This window comes from Natrix helvetica (genome assembly GCF_964273705.1).
Source record: "Natrix helvetica genome assembly, chromosome: 3".
In the NCBI taxonomy this organism is placed as follows: domain Eukaryota; kingdom Metazoa; phylum Chordata; class Lepidosauria; order Squamata; family Natricidae; genus Natrix; species Natrix helvetica.
Window position 1 is genome coordinate 67,396,794 of NC_138549.1, and position 18,581 is coordinate 67,415,374.

At 38.6% G+C, this 18,581-nt stretch overlaps 1 protein-coding gene across 1 annotated transcript in view; it reads left to right on the forward strand.

Annotated features, from left to right (window-relative positions):
- CACNA1E (calcium voltage-gated channel subunit alpha1 E) overlaps positions 1–18,581 on the forward strand; it is a 363,346-nt gene that overhangs the window by 42,459 nt on the left and 302,306 nt on the right. Inside the window, exon 2 of the mRNA XM_081946599.1 lies at positions 10,633–10,899. Within this exon, the coding sequence (XP_081802725.1) occupies positions 10,634–10,899 (266 nt within the window). The 5' untranslated portion in view covers position 10,633. The remainder of the gene's footprint in view (positions 1–10,632; positions 10,900–18,581) is intronic.

The window sequence follows — 18,581 nt, forward strand, 5'->3', positions numbered from 1 at the left end:
GTGCCCGTTTGCTTCCAAGTCAAGGTGTTGGTTATGGTCTTTAAAGCCCTACGTGGCACAGGGCCCTGTTTCCCATGGAATGGTCTTTGCCTGTTACATTGGCCCCTTTCAACCAGTCAGGCAGAGAAGGTAAGTTGTGGACCCCACCCATTAATTAAATAATTGTGGCAGGCAGGATCCAGGAAGAGAGCCTTCTTTGCCATTTCCCCCTGCCCTTTGGAACATCGTTCTCAAAGGTGGTATTCAGCAGGCTCTGACCAGTTCTGGAGAACCGGTAGCAGAAATTTTGAGTAGTTTGGAGAACCAGTAAATACCACCTCTGCCCCACCCCCATCTATTCTCTGCCTCCCGAGTCCCAGCTGATCTGGAGGGAATGAAGATTTTGCAGTATCCTTCCCTTACCACGCCCACCAAGCCACACCCACCAAGCCATGCCCACAGACCAGTAGCAAAATTTTTTTGAATCCTAGCACTGATCCTCCTCTCCCAGGAGAAAGCCCCCCCTACTGGCCTTTCAGAAGTCTGGCTCTGCTGTCTTCCTTGGGACTCAAGATGAGGGGCTGATTAGTGTTTTGACTGCTCTCCCCCTGCCCTTTTAACTTTTAACTTGAACTTTGAATTTTAACTACGTGTGCCTCCTAATGCAATATTTGCACATGGCTTTTATGTTTTTATATTTTACTTTACCTTTGTGAGGGAGCTGAGTGGTTTCTAAATGCGATATATAAGTAAACATAAAAGGTAATGTAAATTTAAAGAAAAAAAATCCTGACAATTTGTTTTGTGGATAAGCCACTTCAGAAACTTTTGACCAGCTTGCTAAAAAAAACCTCCACCTCTTTGTGTTCCTCCACAGACATTTTGCTAATCCACTGGTGCAATCGGAGGAAAGTTTAGCGATTCAATCAAGATAAACCCAATGCAGGGCAAACATGAATTACTTTTTTTTACTCCTGAACTGCTTCCCCAACAGCAGGATGGTCATGACTAGCCCTTCTTGGTTATTTTTTTTAAGAGAATGTGTCTGCTCTTAGCTGTTAATTCTGTTCAACAGTGTTTTTAGGTCAGGCATTTATGAAATTCATATAGATAGCTGAAATGAAAACAATACAGTAACTGTGAGACAAAACTGTGAAATAATCTTTCCCTTGATTAGACTCTATCATGAACTTGGGGCCATGATGCTGAGCTAGGAAGAGCAATTAATGATTTCCTTATGTGAATGCATGACTAGAAATAGCTATGTCTTCAGTCAGTGAAAACATGGTATTTCCTGCAAGGGTGGGAACCAGTAGGCTGGTAATTCTGAATTCTCTCTGAAGCGCTAATCACATGTCAGCAGTGGAGATGCATTTGTTTATAGGCTTGGTAAACTAGGAGGATAATACTCATAGATGCACATAGTCACACAGCCCAGACTTTTAAGAATGTCTTCAACCTTTGGAATCTTTAAGAAGTGTTCTATAGTACATCCAAATACAGAATGCCAATGCATGAGAAGAGCTTACCTCTTTCTCTCCCTCCCTCCCTTTCTCTCCCTCCCTCCCTTTCTCTCCCTCTCTCCAATTGATAGCATCCAATAATTTATTGGAGCTGAAGCCACTTTTAATGCTCGTTAAAGCAGAGCATAAAGTAGCTACCTGTGATGGTAATTTTAGTGATGGTATGAGATGCCAATATTCCACCAGATGCTGAATATCAGTGCTATGCACCTGGGATCTGCTCAAGCCTGATAATTGTAAGAAAGAGAAACTCAGCTGAGTTCCCTGGTGGTTTTCCTACTATATTGATTGTTCAATTACTATTATGCCTGTATTGTTTCTTAAAGATGGTGAATCTGTTAGTGTGTCTGGGTTGGTGCAGTGTTAATATCATAGAAAAGTTATTTAAAGTACTACATAATGTCTGTGACTGTGAGGGTTCTTTTGAGGGTAAATTCAGAGGGACCAATATAGAGGAATGATTTGACTGAAATTAAGCTCTTTAAGGAGCAGAGAGATGCATCTGGAATTATGATGCAGGACAGTAGATTTTGCAGAAATATTGGTTCACCGCTACAATGCATATCATGAATAAAAGAGATTTTAGAAATCTAGAATAGATTACTGGTGTTCCTACTAAGGGGAAACTAAATTTAACAGTATCACTGGCATTTCTCAATGCTATGTAGAACTGAGCAATATCTACCAAATTAAAAGTTTCATTTTTCAGAATCTAAATTCTCTCTCCCTTCCACCACTGTGTTCTTCATAATTGTGTGTGTTGTATGGGGGTGTATGTTCCTGCAAACAGTGAACAGTGAAAACACCAGGAGATTATCCCAAGAGTATATATTCTCAACAGATCATCCAAGGCATGAAGGTTACCCCAGTTGGCCCGCTAAACCAAGTAGGCATCTATATTGAGCAGCAGTGAAACAGGAAGAGGCTGGAAGCAGATGATCATTTCCGTGACAATGGCAAAGGGACCAATTCATCCTGTGTGGGAGAAGGCAATTGTAAACTACTACTGTATTTTTACCAAGACAATGACATGGATAGAAAATATAAAATGATTGCATATATACTGCTGGATGACAGGCCCTTAAGGTAGGGAGGCACTCAACATGCTACCAAGGATGGTTCTTTCATAGTACTAAATTTTTTATTACATGGCTAAATTAAAGCCCTCAGGGCATTTACCTGCTGATGCTGTCATACAGGAAAACAAAATCTACAGCTGCGATGACAAAATTATACTGGGGACATGGAACGTAAAAATCATGAACAAAAGAAAGTTCAATATAGTGAAAGGTGAAATAAAAGAACCCCAAATTAACTTCTTAGGCATCAAATTGAGATGGACAGGGATTGGACACTTTCAATCAAAACATCATACTGTTTATTGCTTAGACATCAAAAACAAACAGACAGAAAAAGGCGTTGCTTTTATAATTAGGAAGTTTATAGGAAGAACAATACTTGGCTATAATGCAATCAGTGACCAAATAATATTGATTACACTTAATGGGCAACTCTTTGCTATGATGATCATTCACATTATTCTCCAATTACCAAAGAAGAGGGGATCATGAATGATCAACCCCAATTGGAATTGGAATGCAAGCAGAATATCATGCTTGTGATTAGAGGCTGGAGTGTTAAAGTTGGAAACATGAAAGAAGAAAATGTAGCTGGATCATAGGAAACCAAAATGAAGCAGGAGAACATTTCTGCTCCTTCTATAAGGTTTTCATAGTTAACAATGTCTTCAAGCAACTGAAACGATACCTCTATACATGGAAGCCACCAGATGAAGTACTGTATATAGAAATTGCTATATTATTGCTATAAAGAGGTGGAGTGACTCAAAAATATGGCCAGACTGGGGAACAGATTATGAACTGTTCCAAATTAAGCTAAAGAAGAAGAAAGCCAGTCAATTTCCACAATATAATCTTGAACATATATCCACCATTTTCAAGGAGACCACCAGGAATTCCTTTGAAATTCTGAATCTCATTGGTAGAAGTTCAGATGAAATAAAAGTCAATGAACACAGTGGCCAAACTAATCACAATAGCCTGTGAATTTTATTATAGTGGTGGATTGTGTTTATCTTTTAGGAGCAATGAACAACAGCAACAAATAACAGTAAAGGTACAAGAAATATGCTGCAGACTAGTAGTTGGTAGAACAGCTACGAGCTTCTTGGAAATCATATTCAAATATTATGATACATCTATGATGTCTTTATATCTACAAGGAACAGAATTGTGCAAGCTATAATATTTCCCATGATAATCTATGGAAGGGAAAGTTGGGATCTGAAGAAGGAGGTTAGAAAAAGTATCGAACACTTTGAACTGTGATGAAGGAAAGGAGTGGGAAGAAGAGAATGATCAATAACAAGGTGGATGGAATCAGTTGCAGGGATGATGGATGCATCACAGGAAGATCTGAAGACCAGGTTAGATAATAGAGAATATCTATCTATATCAGGGGTGTCCAAACTTGGGAACTTTAAGACTTGTGGACTTCAACTCCCAGAATTCCCCAGCCAGGAATTCTGGGAGTTGAAGTCCACAAGTCTTAAAGTTCCCAAGTTTGGACACCCCTGATCTATATTGTCACCAAGGTCACCAATCACTTGACCCATAATCAATTTAAATTGTAATTCAATTATTATGTCCAACTTGAGAACATAAAGATGTGTATTTTCTAATAAGGCACCAAAGGGGAACACATGTATAATAGGAAAGCATGGAAAAAAGCTGTGGTCCTTCCTTGAATTGGCTTTGTTTTCTGTATTTCTTTTATCTCTAGGGGAAAAAAGCATAATTCTATTTTTTTTCAAGGGAGTGAGTGGGTGGGTGGGGGTACCTATCAGGTACTTTAGAGTCCAAAGACCCTAAGGATATTTGTGACAGTGGAAGCCATATTCATTCCCAAAGCACAGAAGTTATATTTCTTGACTGCCAATGAACAAGATAATGATAACTCTGATAGCAATCATATCAAGCCAGTCATATCAATCCTAACCCTACATCAAGCAAGATACCACTGGGCCAAAACAAGAATTTGGCCTGAAATAGGAAAACATTGTTATGGCATTATGGCCTCACCATCAACTCAATTACTATAAATATAAAATGTTGCAAAGTAAGGACAAGCTCCATCCTTCAGATGTTATTAGTTTAAGTTTATTAGCAACTGACTTCAGAAAGAAATTGATCAGGCTTAATTTAGTTATCAATGGATATTCCCAACTGGCCATGTTAAACAACTTTGCAGCAGCTGTGAAAATGTTCGCTTGCACAGCTGCAGAAATCCTTAGGCAATCTGGATGGTATTTTACTCTGTAGTGATTGAGAATGCAGAGTTAATGGTAGCAGTAGTACATCTCCTGGGTAAACATCCAATTTGAGTTGTTTATACATTTTGAGAGATGGTTTTTGCCCCAAACATCAAACCAATGCTCCATGTTCTCTGAGGGTACTTTAAAGCAAGATTTTTACTACTACTATAAGCCTATTAATTTCTTTCAGTCAGCTGTAAATTCTCAAGGCTGCCCCCATCCTCTATATTATGTTGAGGGAAATGGCTATTAAATAAGCAGGTAGGCCACAGAAATGAAGCAGTGGGAGTTTTCAGAAAACCAAATGGACCTTTATATTCATACAGAAGCCAATTAAAACAGTTCTGTGTGAAAAGAGGGACATCGATGAGGCTCTTGGAGTGAAAAGCCCAGTGCTTCCCACAAGAATGTTCTGCAGTTTAATGCTACATTGCAAAATATCCCCATGTAGATCTATTCAAATATTTTTAATGTTTTGTAGTAGAATCCATGAGCATAATGTTTTATAAATTAACTTGAAGGACACAGCTGCTGTTTCTTAAAGCTTTAGAGTCTTCATCTGAATAAGGGAGTGGTACAAAATGGAGAAGCAAGGATATTTATGGATGAATATGAGCAAATACTGATATGTTAACTTCAGTGTATTATGTGAGCTAGGTGCCAACTTTGTGAAAGTTTTGGCTTAATCCCCATTTCATCCTCTGTATTCCAGGAATGAAAAAACTGGCCAGTCTAATATCAACCCATAAGGGAGCCAGGAGGTGCCAAAAAATTGCAGGCTTTCTAGTTTAAAATCTGTGCCAGATAAATTGTTAGAAAGCATGATTGAAAATAAAAATTATTAAGCATTTTTTAGAATATCAGCAAGATTATGACTAAGAGTAATGAGGAAGATACTGTTTATTTGAACTTTCTAAAAGTTCTTGCTGCAGTCCTGAACCAAAGCCCCTTGGCAAACCAGGCAATAGAAGAAGAGGGCTTGACAATTGATTAAAGATACAAGGACAGAGTAACAACAAATGAATGTCTATGGAGATTCTCAGGCATCCAGGCCATGGTTGTCTCAAAGGTGTTTTTTCAAAAGGCAACTGTACTAAGTCAGTACTAAGTTGAGGAAGATGTTTCACTTCTCATCCAAGAAGTTTCTTCAGTTCTGACTGGATGGTTGGAGGGTTTGGGTGGTGGTGGAAGGATTAGTTCTGACTAGATGGAGAGAGAGTTCTAAGGACCTGATAAGGAATATAATCCTTCCATCCCCCACCACCCAGCCTCCAGTCAGAACTGAAGAAACCTTCTGGATGAGAAACAAAATGTCTTCCTTAAGGAAATAACATAGTCCAGCTGACATTTGTAAAAGCACCTGTGAGACAAATAATGGAATGCTTTCAGAATGGAAGTGCAAAGGGAGGTCTCTCAAGGATCTGTATTACAGATAACAACTTTTAATTTGTTCATAAATAAAATTAAGGGTTTGTAGGACATGGCCAGGTTTGCGGACAAATTGTTTGGAAAAGGATGTGTGTAAAAAGCAAAAGGCAGCCAAGTGCAAATTGGGGCAAAAAAAAAAATTCAACTTCCTCAGCTGTTCAAGAAAGGCTTTTGTGGTCAGGTTTCATATCTTAATGTATCCTAAAGTCTTGGTATAACTGTATGCTGTGACTTTTTGTGGAATGTCCTGTTTGGTTGCAAAGCAGCAAAAAAAGTGCAAGTGAGGACAACAAAGTTCAGCAGGAGACTTGAAAACATTATAATGAGGAAGCACTAATGCTTGGACTTTTTAATTTTAGAAAAAAAGATGTGTAAAGTGGGTACATAATGGAGACTGATAAAATAATGTGGGGAGAAAGTGGAGAAAGGGATGCTTTTGTTTTTTATAATGGAAGAAACTTGAGGTTATTCAATTAAACCATGAAAGATTTGTCTGTCTGTGTGTGTGTGTGTGTGTGTGTGTGTGTGTGTGTGTGTGTGTGTCTTCAATTTGTCAATGACTCTTGCCATGGCCTCCTCTCTAGGGCTGAGAGACACTGACATTCATTATTTCTAGGAGCCCAGAATAATTGATTCTGGCTTTCTCCACCAAGCTGGTTCTCTACCCATGAGCCATCCAAAACCAGCTATACCATTTGCAGGAAAAAGGATAGAGTAGTATCCGTAACAGCATTGCTTAAGATGTGCACTTGATTGTGAGCCTCAACGCCACTCCTCCAGACCCTCAGGATCAGAAAAAAGGAGTGGAAGAGCCAAAGGTATGTCTTTTTGGTTTGATTTTAATTGACAAAAGGCAAAAATGGTAAGTTACAAACCAATATTTACTCCCCTTTGAAGCCTGATGGCACTTCAGGAATATATTTATTTGTCCTTAGCAATGAGGATATCAGTCTCTAGACTCCATTTGGTTTAATATAAGATAGTTATTTCCATGTTTGAGCTCTTTTCTCTGCCCCCTGAAAAAAGATAATCTGTACCAGTGAGCTGTTCAGTCCCTCTGGAAGCCACAAAAAGTTTGCCAAAGATAACCAGAGTCCCACAAACTTAAACATACCCATCTATATGAATAGCTGTCCTTTATCACTATATGGAATTACTGTACACTAGGCAACCCATGTCCCTTTGGGTCATCCTTTCAGAGATATTTCCTTACCTAAACAGAGAAACAGAATGACCATAGGTGGGGGGAAAAGCAATAGGAACAGGAATGACTTCTGACTTCCTGCTAACTTCCTTGCTGATTGTCCTTGTGGGAAGCTGGCAGGGAGCATTGGAAACATTTCTTCCTACCTCCTTTGAATTCCTGCTGGCTTTCCCATTTACTTTGCTTATGGGAAGCTTGCAGGGAGAAAGTCCTGCAGGGAAAGCAGAAAGTTGCAAGACCAAGAGCAGCAGACAGGTAAGAGGCTCCTTCTTGGTGGTGGAGGGAGCACACTGGGCGGATTGGGAATGGTATGTGGGTGTGCATGTGAGATGCTGTGTGTGTTGGGGAGGGTGCATATGTGTATGCAAGTGATCAGGTTGGGATGAAAATGCAGTGGGCAGAGCAGATCAAGAAGAGCGTGTGGGAGTTGGGGATATATATGAGAAGTATTGTGTGGGTTAGGTTAGCGTTGGCATCCTAATTTTGAACAATAATAGGTTTTTTTAAAAAAAACAATTGGTCATTAATCAAGGAATATCTGTATGGGCATAGGAACTTATTATATAATGGTTGCTTAAACAATATACTGTATGCGCCATAGAAATTCCTACATAAATATATGTTGTCATTCTTCAACAAATGAAAACTTTCCTCTTCCTTTAATAAGAAAAATGGTTCTAGATTACAGCAAAAGATATACACTGTATTGTTCCATTCTGTGATAAAATAAGTGATGCAAAAACAGAAAAGGAATGAAAACAGTTTTTTTTCTTTTATGAAAAAGAAATAAACATTGAACATTTGTTTTTTAATAGAAGCATAGCATTGAAGAACATCACATTTAAATCTGAAAACTATATTGAAATAACCATCCCAGAAGTTTAGATGCCAAGCACCAGCCTACAGTCCAACAAATTTTATAACTGTATGCCAGGATATTTTTTCTAAGAGATATCCAAGGGCAAATTTCCTCAGAATCTTTGGCTGAAGATAAATTTCTTTCCACAGTTGATGAAATCAAGATATGTTCTGGAAAGGGAAGGTGTCAAGATATGGAAAGGAGTTTAATCTGTTAATTTTGAATTTTCCATTTCAGAAGTATTGTGACTGTTTAAGAAATATAGGGAGTCCTCAACTTAGGACCACAATTGGGATCAGGATCCCATTGCTAAGCAAGGCAGTTATTAAGTGGGTCATGTGTGATTTTATCACCTTTTTTTGCCAGGGTTGTTAAGTGAAACACATGGCTGTTAAGCGAATCCTGCTGTCCCCATTGACTTTGCTTGTCAGGAGCCACATGGAAGGTCACAGACAGATGCCACAGATGGCAGTCACTCGAACCCTGGGCTGCAACCTTTGTAAATATGTGCTGGTTGCCAGGCACCCAAATGTTCAAACACATGACCATGGGATGCTATGACAACCATAACTGCAAGGACCAATCATAACTCATTTTTTCTGCTGCTGTTGTAACTTTGAATGACCACGAAATGGCTGGTTGTAAATTGAGGACTACCTGCAATGAAGAACCCAAGCATGTTTCAGACCCATCTTTTTTTTTTAAAATGCTGGCTTTATACCAATATGAGGGAGGCAGCGGGCAGCTCTGCCCCAGTGTTTAAAATCACATGCCCGTATGCGCATATGGTGAACATACGCACAAAGGATACTAACATCTGTCAGTTCATTAAGGAAGGTATCCTTAATTGTGCAGAATGTGGCATTTGCATGGAGGTGGCAGCGCTGCTTAAATCCCACTTTGTGGTCCCTTCCCCACCTAAAGGTCTGCCTTAAATAAAAAAAGCAGAAACTGCAGAGAGTGGTGAAAGAGAGACAGAGACGGAAATCCGCTCCTGTTTCTGTAAATTAGCAAGTGAGAAGCAACTATCAAGCAGGGCTTATTTCTTTGCTACTCAGCAAGCCTCTGCTCCTATGCAGGTCTACAAGGCAGCCTCTTTGTTCCTGACAGACCCCTCCCTCCTTCCTGATCTTCCCTGAGAAAATCTAATCTGGTTGCTAAACAGAAGCTATCCTGTGAATCTGTGTGTGTGTGTGTGTGTTTGTGTGTGTGTGTGTAAGATAGATAGATAGATAGATAGATAGATAGATAGAGAGAGAGAGAGAGAGAGAGAGAGAGAGAGAGAGAGAGAGAATGAATTGAGCAGCGTAGAAGCTTAGTCAAGAGCCATTGTTAGCACACCCCCTCCATGTAATTGTATTAATTCTCTCGCAAAAGGTATGTGTGTGGGAGAGCGAGATGGATAGTTCTTCCCCACTCCTCATGGGGGGGGGGGATGAGATAATGCTTCTCATTTCAAAGGGGAAGATGGAGCCGATTGCTGCAAGGAAGTTAAACACTTTGCTTCCTAACTAGATTGGAGGGGGCTGCAACCTGTTTCTCCACCTCTTCTTGTCCACGTTTGCCTAACTGCAGGGCTTTCCCCCCGCCCTCTCTCCTTCTTCCTAGCAGGCGGACGGAAAGGCTTGCATTGCAACCTTCTCCCACCCGATTTAGTCAGCCCCTCCAATTCCTCCAGGATTAGACCCTTTTGGGGGGGACGACTGAAAAAGGAGGCGGAGTAGAGAAGAACCCCTATTTTTTTTTCCTCTACACAAAGCCAGGAGGAGAAGGAGGAGGAGGACGTGTCTGATTTAAAGCTCAGCCTCAGTGCAGCGAGCTCCACGTAAAAAGGGACAGAACCTGAGCTCTCCTCTCAGCAAACACACACACACACACACACACAGACACACACAGACACACACACACACACACACACACACAGAGCCTCCACTTAGCAGGCATTTGACCCTTTTCATTGAAAAATTTACTATGGCTTTTTGTTTGTAGCTGATTTGGCTGATTTCTTGGTGGAGACTGTTTCCCACCCACCCCCTTTTTTTTTTCTTTTGAAAAAACAAACCCAATGCTTTGTGTTTTGCCTTGAAAGGATTGCATGGCTGGCTATTAACCGTTGGTTCCAGAGGAATGGAGGAGTCCTTCAACCCGTGGCCCTGAAAGCATCACTGGGAAGCAAACAAAAGGGGGTGCTATCTTGGGAACACCACCCTCTCCAGCACACCCGCACGCAACACCTTTCTTGCTGCTTGCTACTTTGTGGAAAGGAGGGGGCCTTGATTGGATCACCTCTCTCTTTTCCTTCCAGGATGGCTCGCTTCGGTGAGGCAATGGCTGGCAGGCTGGCATCTGGAGATGGAGCCATGGAACAGAACAGGAACCGCCAGGGAGCCCCTGCTTCTTCAGGGGGAACCCCAGGAGCATATAAGCAAACTAAAGCTCAACGGGCCAGGACTATGGCATTGTACAATCCCATACCTGTCCGCCAGAATTGCTTCACAGTCAACAGATCTCTCTTCATCTTTGGGGAAGATAACATTGTCAGGAAATATGCCAAGAAGCTCATCGACTGGCCATATCCTTTCCCCTTATGCCTTTTCCCAGCGCTTAGTATACATTGTACTATGAATGCCACTTGCTGAAACATGGGCAAAGGTAAGCGCCAAGTTCCTCTTCCATTCTGTAGCAGGATCGCTTGGAAAGGGACATGAAGTGCATGCATGCCCCCACTCATCCTTTCCATTCCCTTGATTTATTTAAGAATGTTTGCATTTCCCCCCACCCCCTGCTGCTGTAACCTGTATTTCTCTTCGCATTGCTTCAGTTCTTTGCATGGGTTGATATGCAAGGAACAGGTTGATTTGGCTTTAAAAGGGCTGCAGCCCAGATGGTTGAGTGAAAGAATTGAGAAGAGCGTGCAAGTATGTGGCCAACTCCAGAAACTAAAAGTTCTCCAACATCTAAAGACATAGTTTGATGAGAAAGTGATGACTGAGCAAAGGACAACTTGAATTCATATTTAATAATTCCTTCTTTGCAAAGCCATGTTTCTCATCATCTCGATTTTTTTTCATATTATTTGGAAAGGTTTTCTGGGCCTTGTTCTCTGGACTTCACTACCTAAGTTAGTAAAACAGATATAACAAATGCATGCTAAATGAGCACTGCAGTAGTTTTGACTGAATTGATTTCAACACGATGCAAGTGTAGGCAAGCTTTTAACTTGCATAGAACTCTTCATCAGCAAGAAAAAAGCTTAATTAAGTCCAGAGAAGTCAATCCAGTTTAATGAATTGCCTTATTACTTAAAATGTGGAGACAGGAAATTATGGATCCCTTTTCGTAAACAATCTCTTTCATCCTATATTATAGAAGCAAAATTGAACCATATACTTCTTTACTGTTTATGATATAAACCGTTCATCCTGATGCCAATGTGCCATGCATCTTCTTCCTAGAAATAAACTTAATTTTAATTTAGATGTCTTTTAAATGGAAATAATAAAGATAATGACCATGCTATCAGCATTTACACTCCACCCAAATCACTGTGTCCAGATCATTGCCCTGATCCTCAGAAATCTGGGCAACAAAGATCATGACCTGTAATCTACTCTAGAGCAATTGGGAATAAAATCTAAGCATGGCTGCATACATCACCCTAGCTATATGTAGGTAACTTGCCAACTAATGAAAACCTCCTTCCTCTATCCTTTGGGAATCTAAAGCAAGAGACACTGATGCATAACACAACTTAACTACTTCAAGCCCACCCACACCCACTATTCTTCCTTGCCAGGCTTTCATATTGCTAGTTCCAAGTTCTAGTAATTCTGGCAAACAGGTCCTTTTACTGTATTTGTTTAGCATACCCATGCCATCAGTAGGCTTTCATTATAGATAGAAGTATCCTCTTTTTTCTCCATAATGAATTGAACAAATAAATTGCCAAGTAAAACTGGTATCACAATCAGAACTAAGGAAGGCACCAAGGACTTTAATGGATTTCTAATAAACACCCTATTCAGTACCATGGATAGCTCCTGAAGGTCAGCCTCTCACAATCAGGCAGTTTTCTTAAACAGTGACCACTATTTGTATAAACATTCAGGATGAGATCATCTATCTATCTATCTATCTATCTATCTATCTATCTATCTATCTATCTATCTATCATCTATCCATCCATCCATCCATCCATCCATCAATCTATCATCTATCTATCTATCTATCTATCTATCTATCTATCTATCTATCTATCATCTATCATCTATCTATCTATCTATCTATCTATCTATCTATCTATCTATCTATCATCTAGCTATCTAGCTATCTAGCTATCTAGCTATCTAGCTATCTAGCTATCTAGCTATCTAGCTATCTAGCTATCTAGCTATCTAGCTATCTAGCTATCTAGCTATCTAGCTATCTAGCTATCTTCTATTTTCACATAAGGTAACTATGGAATATAGTTGGAATTATAATCTGGAATATGTTTATTATGAAGAAAGAAGTAGAAAATAGTAAAATTGAATTCCAAATTTGTACCAAAGGGGTGTGATTTTTGCAATGGAACAGTACACTGCATCAGACTTCTCTGGTATTATCTTTGCAGCCCCACCCAGGACCATGCATCTGGTTTGATACAGTCCCTTAGAGAGTTCTATTCTTTTTAGCTATCTGTGTGTCTCTCCAATATTATAGGGGCTTCTGTTATGTTGTAGTAAGGACCTCTGTGCTTATGCAGGTGCATTTACTTAGTAGTGGAAGCATCTCTGAGTAGGGAATAGATTACCAAGTACAAAGGGGAAAATAGATCATATCTCTACCACAAGTAACTCCTTCAGCTGCAGGATTTTTATTCTGCCCTTGTATGAATGGCAGACATTCATACATAGAAGAAAATAAAAGAGTTGTGTTTTGACACACAGCTAAGATGAAAAGACTATCATATTGGGAGTAATGGTAATTGTTACCTCTTCACAGCCTGCCAAATTCTAGCATGTTTTCCTTTACTTGTGGGATTCAGCGAAAACTATTCAGGATTGTTCCTGTCCTGTCCTGTTAGTTACGCTTTATCTTCTTGGTCCTATCTTGAGTTCTTTTTTTGGTTATGAGGAAATGTGATTGTAAAGAGTAATAGAATCGTGACCAATTGAGGATGTTGACAGATGACAATTTGTTTCAGCTAACATATCTTATACTTGTTCTGTCAAAGTGATTTTCCTGTCCTGTTTTTCTCAGGTAGTTTTTCATGACAAGGAAACTAATGCCTCATTCAAAAATATCAGAGATTTGGATAAGAATGAACTGTATAGTATTTCAACATCCAAAACATAGTTCTATTTTTCTTAACGAGACAATGTGATAAGTAGGGTCTTGCAACAAACTTACACACAACAGGCAAGAGATGCCTTCTGCTGTATGTGCTTGAACTTTGTGGGAGACATTTTCTTCCTCATAGTTTCTAAAAAGTATGTGTAGAGTAGATCTTCATATCTCTCATTACTTACTTACATTTTTAGCTGGAATATAACCAAGCGAGCAAGATGGATATATGGACAGATATGCCTCTTCCGGGACATCAAAAAATAAATAACATTGTACTGCATAATTGGCATGTAATATGAAGCCTCCTTTGCTGTGTATTGTTGCCAAGAAAACTACATGGTTGTATCCAGGTAGTCACTAAGAGTAGAGCTGGACTCAAAGGAATTTTTACTTTTAGATCTTGTTGTACATTTAAGAAGACTAGACTTCTACTGTTGCCTATTCGACAAATCTACCAATTCAATCAGCCAGGCCCGTTTTACAGAGATGTAGTAATTGAAATTGCTGAAAAGTAATAGAATAATATGTTTTCATAAAATTGACCCTGGGACCATAAATAAGTCTAGAGACCATGAAGAACTTTTCCCTGTTTTTTTAAAAAAACTCCGTATATGCAATACAGATAAAACAAGTTGGCTTGGGATTTCCCTTGAAGAAAGCTTTTTTTTAAAGGTCAGACATCAATATATTTGTCTACCAAGCATTTTCTGGAAAGGCTATAAGAAGTCTGTCTGTCTGTCTGTCTGTCTGTCTGTCTGTCTGTCTGTCTGTCTGTCTGTCTATGGAGCTCTACAATTATTCTTTAATAAAAGAATGTGGAATCCTGCTAGCACAAAGTCTTGATTGATACAAGCTAGCAGAATCTTGGAAACTGTCAGAAATAATGGGGAGATTGCAACACAAGACTCCTAGAAGGAAAAAAGAAATAGCTTAACAAAGAGGTTCTCTTTACTTTATTTATTATTACAGAATTTCTATCCCATTTTGAATTTATTAAAAGCCATCTCAAGGCTATTTTTCCATTAAGATGAGGATTTATTATATTGTATTACAATGAACAATTCAAATATCAAATTCCTCCTTATGTCTTTGCATTCTCTACAGCCTACCTACCTATAATCTGGTTTGCATTAACCTCTGGGATTTACATATCCTGTAGAAATTCCAGAGAAATGAACAAGATTTACATATTAGCCCCTTTTTAAATTGTGGGCTATATGGAAAATCCAAGGGAGGAATAGTAGTTTAGGAGTATTCCCTGCAGAAGTGCAGAATGTTCAACTGGTTTTAATATTTAGCAGGTTGCAAAGATCATTAAAGTGTTTAGGTGTTTAGTTTGCTGGGCCATAACATATTGAATAGAGGCTACTATGCTTAATAGTGCAAAGAAGTTATTCAAGCTTGTTTAAATTGGTTAAATTTAGCTTTTTAAAGTTGGATGAATAAACACTTGTGTATGCTATTATTTACAAACCAATATGCATATCCAGTAAATTCTCTGAACTTGGTCTGTATAGTAGTATAGATTCTTTAAAATGAAAATATTGATTTTCACCATAAAAACTGCATAAATGGGGGAAAGTGTTACACTGATGACTTTTTTCCTTTCTGATTTATTTAATATCTTGGCCTAGAATCATAACAAGCAACAAAGTATCAAAGTTTGGAGTCACAGAATACCTTTAATTGTGAGTTTCATGAAGGACCTCTTAATAGGGAATTCTGAAGTTCCTTTGGTATCATCCAGCAAACTATGCTTTTGCTCTTAAATCATCATTCTGAAAATGTTTTACACTATTGTCTTAAATGCATTAGATGTTTAGAAATAATAGCGTGAAATGTTTTTAAACTTGAAGTTTCAAAAATGAAAATTAGAATGCCAAATTTCCTATACATCTTTAGACCTATGAGCTCATCTCATGTTCCTAGTATTAGATAAAGATTTCATATTCTTTTAGGCTTGAAATATGGCATCGTGATTCCTGATTCTATGTTCTGCTTGATGAAATACACAGAGATATGTATTTCATATTCACTTGCCAAAAAAATCACCCATGCAGCTCTTATTGGGTGCCTACTATTTATTAGCTTAATGTGCCTCATTGCCAAGAAGTTGCCAAAGTATTAGTCATCTTCAGTTTGTACATTATTGAAGAGATTTGTTACTTTTCTGTGTTATTAATAGCAATGCATTCTTCTTACCTTATGGTGTACATTGGAAGCTCTTATTTTTATTGTTCCCAGTTCTTCTTCATTAGCAAGAATGCTTTATCTGGATCACTTTTAGTTACCAAGCATAAATAGTCTTTGTTGGTCATGTTTATTTCACTGGCTGTCTCCCTGCCTTAATACAATACAATACAATAGTAGAGTTGGAAGGGACCTTGGAGGTCTTCTAGTCCAACCCCCTGTCTAGGCAGGAAACCCTATACCGTTTCAGACAGATGGCTATCCAATATCTTCTTAAAGACTTCCAGTGTTGGGGCATTCACAACTTCTGGAGGCAAGCTGTTCCACTGATTAATTGTTCTAACTGTCAGGAAATTTCTCCTCAGTTCTAAGTTGCTTCTTTCCTTGATTAGTTTCCACCCATTGCTTCTTGATCTACCCTCAGGTGCCTTGGAAAATAGTTTGACTCCCTCTTCTTTGTGGCTACCCCTGAGATATTGGAACACTGCTATCATGTCTCCCCTAGTCCTTCTTTCTCTTAAACTAAACATACCCAGTTCCTGCAACCGTTCTTCATATGTTTTAGTCTCCTTAAAGAGGTTTGATTTCTGTTTTGATACACTAAAGAAGTATTAATTCTTTGTCTCATGAGATGCCAACGTTTTGTCTACTATTCATAAAGAAAGGGATACCACGTATGTAGGAAGGTGCAAATTCTGCCATCTCACTGCATTAAAAAGATCTTAGGAGTAAAAATCTGAATGAAATCTGAATAAAATACTAAGCAAGTTAGTCATTCGATAAGTATTCATAAGGAGCTCTGAGACCCTGACCTCCTTAGGTCTTCTGTCAATATAAAACCTTATTCTCTACTTAAATGTCATCCTGTGTCTTAATTAAAAAGGATTTGTGTTTCATAATCTAACTTCAGTGAACTGTATCCACCTCTCTTTTTTAGTAGCTAATGAATCAGAAAATGTTCAAAGAGCTTTTTAATAGACAGTAGCTTCAAATTATTCTTGTATTAATGTATTAAATATTTACTAAGCTAGGGGCTATAGCAAAAGCTTCCCTTGAAGTAATCAAGTTCTAGGATTGTCATGGTAAGTAAGAAAGACCTTGAGAAATGGGCCAAGAGATTCTGCCTAGGGAATAGTCAGATAAGAGAGGGCATAGCCTGAAACTGCATATTGGGCAGAAAAAGGGGCTCAGAAGGGACCCTCTCTAGCTTCTGAGACTGTAAAGGAGACAGTGGGAGATTTGTACATAGAGAGTGAAAGATTTCAGGTTTCCGAGATTCTGTTAATGTAGCCTTATGATGTTAAGGTTTAGCTAGCCAGAGTTGCTTCAAGAGTGAGATGGGTGGCACATCAATTTAACAAATAAATTTGATTTTAATAAATAAACAAAAACAATGCAATAGAATTAACTCATCTGTTTGTGTTTCCTGTCTGGTCTACAAGTATCAATATAGGTCTTTGTTTTCAGGGCAAGAGATTAACGGCCAATACAGACTAGAGCAAAGTACACATGGGTAAAATCTCAAAAGGTGCAGTTAAGGATCAATGAGATCAATAATTTGGTTCAAGTTGGTTAAGAAAGGACATTTCAGAGGCAGTAAGCAGTCAGAATTCAGGTTCCAAAATACGATATTTTAAGTAAGTAACTTAATGAATTTTAATCATTAAGTATGGCCTCATATTAAAGCTTGCCAACTAAGGATAGGTTCTCAGGCTAGTGTCAGAGCTTGGACCAGATGTTTTGGAACTTGGTTTTGAGATCACTCAGCAGCATTAACATCACATAATCACATGATTATATCTGCTTTGCTACATAATTATGCATGCATTTCTATTGTGTGGAAGATACTAGAAAACATGTCATTGCATTATCATTTGTACCTGGGTTTGCTCTTGTCCTACAGACACTAATTATACAGAGAGGGGAGCTTGACCAAGTTGTTTTTAAAACAATTCTGTCTTTTTCTTAGATAACAATAATCCAAATAATAATAATTGTTGTATTTGGGGAAAATTTGGTGGATGCCACCCATGAAAACTAATTCTTAAAATTCTGATAGTATAGCTATTGATTTTTTAAACCTGAAATGTTTAGTTCCTGCAGGTATAATCTTTATTGGGTTAAATGGCAAATACAGTCTTTCCTAAAAAGCTTTGGGACTAATCTGTCCCATTATTCTCTATCTATCTTGAAGCATTCTGCTCAAACAATCTTATTTGTTCCTTTCCTTCTTGTCTTCCAGCATGCCCACAATGGGACAGAGTACTTCATCCAGGTTAAGCAATATTAATATTCATTTGTTACTAGAAGGTACTGCTGAAAGTTTGCGGATAGATTCTGCATTCCAATCCAATCAGTACAAAACATGTAATATCTACCATGTGCAAAAGAAGGCAGATTCTGCCATGATGATGAGAGATTTGCCTGCCATGGTGATCTGGGATCAATTTGATCTTATGAATCCTGAAAAGTAGACAGGATACTTAGTGGGGTTAGTCCAGCCATGTGCAGGCTAGATTTGTGTTCTACCTACCTAATGAAAGTTGTCAGGGAGGTAACAGAAGGTGGCAATACATTTGACTTGAAACAGTCTCCTCATCAAGAAGCCATCCCTTTACCTAGCCAGATTAGATCATTACTATCCAGTCACTTCATTTTTAAAGAAAAAAATATTGAGAAGTTGGATGGCCAACATCTATAGAGAATCATGGAAGACATAGATTATCTGGACCACTA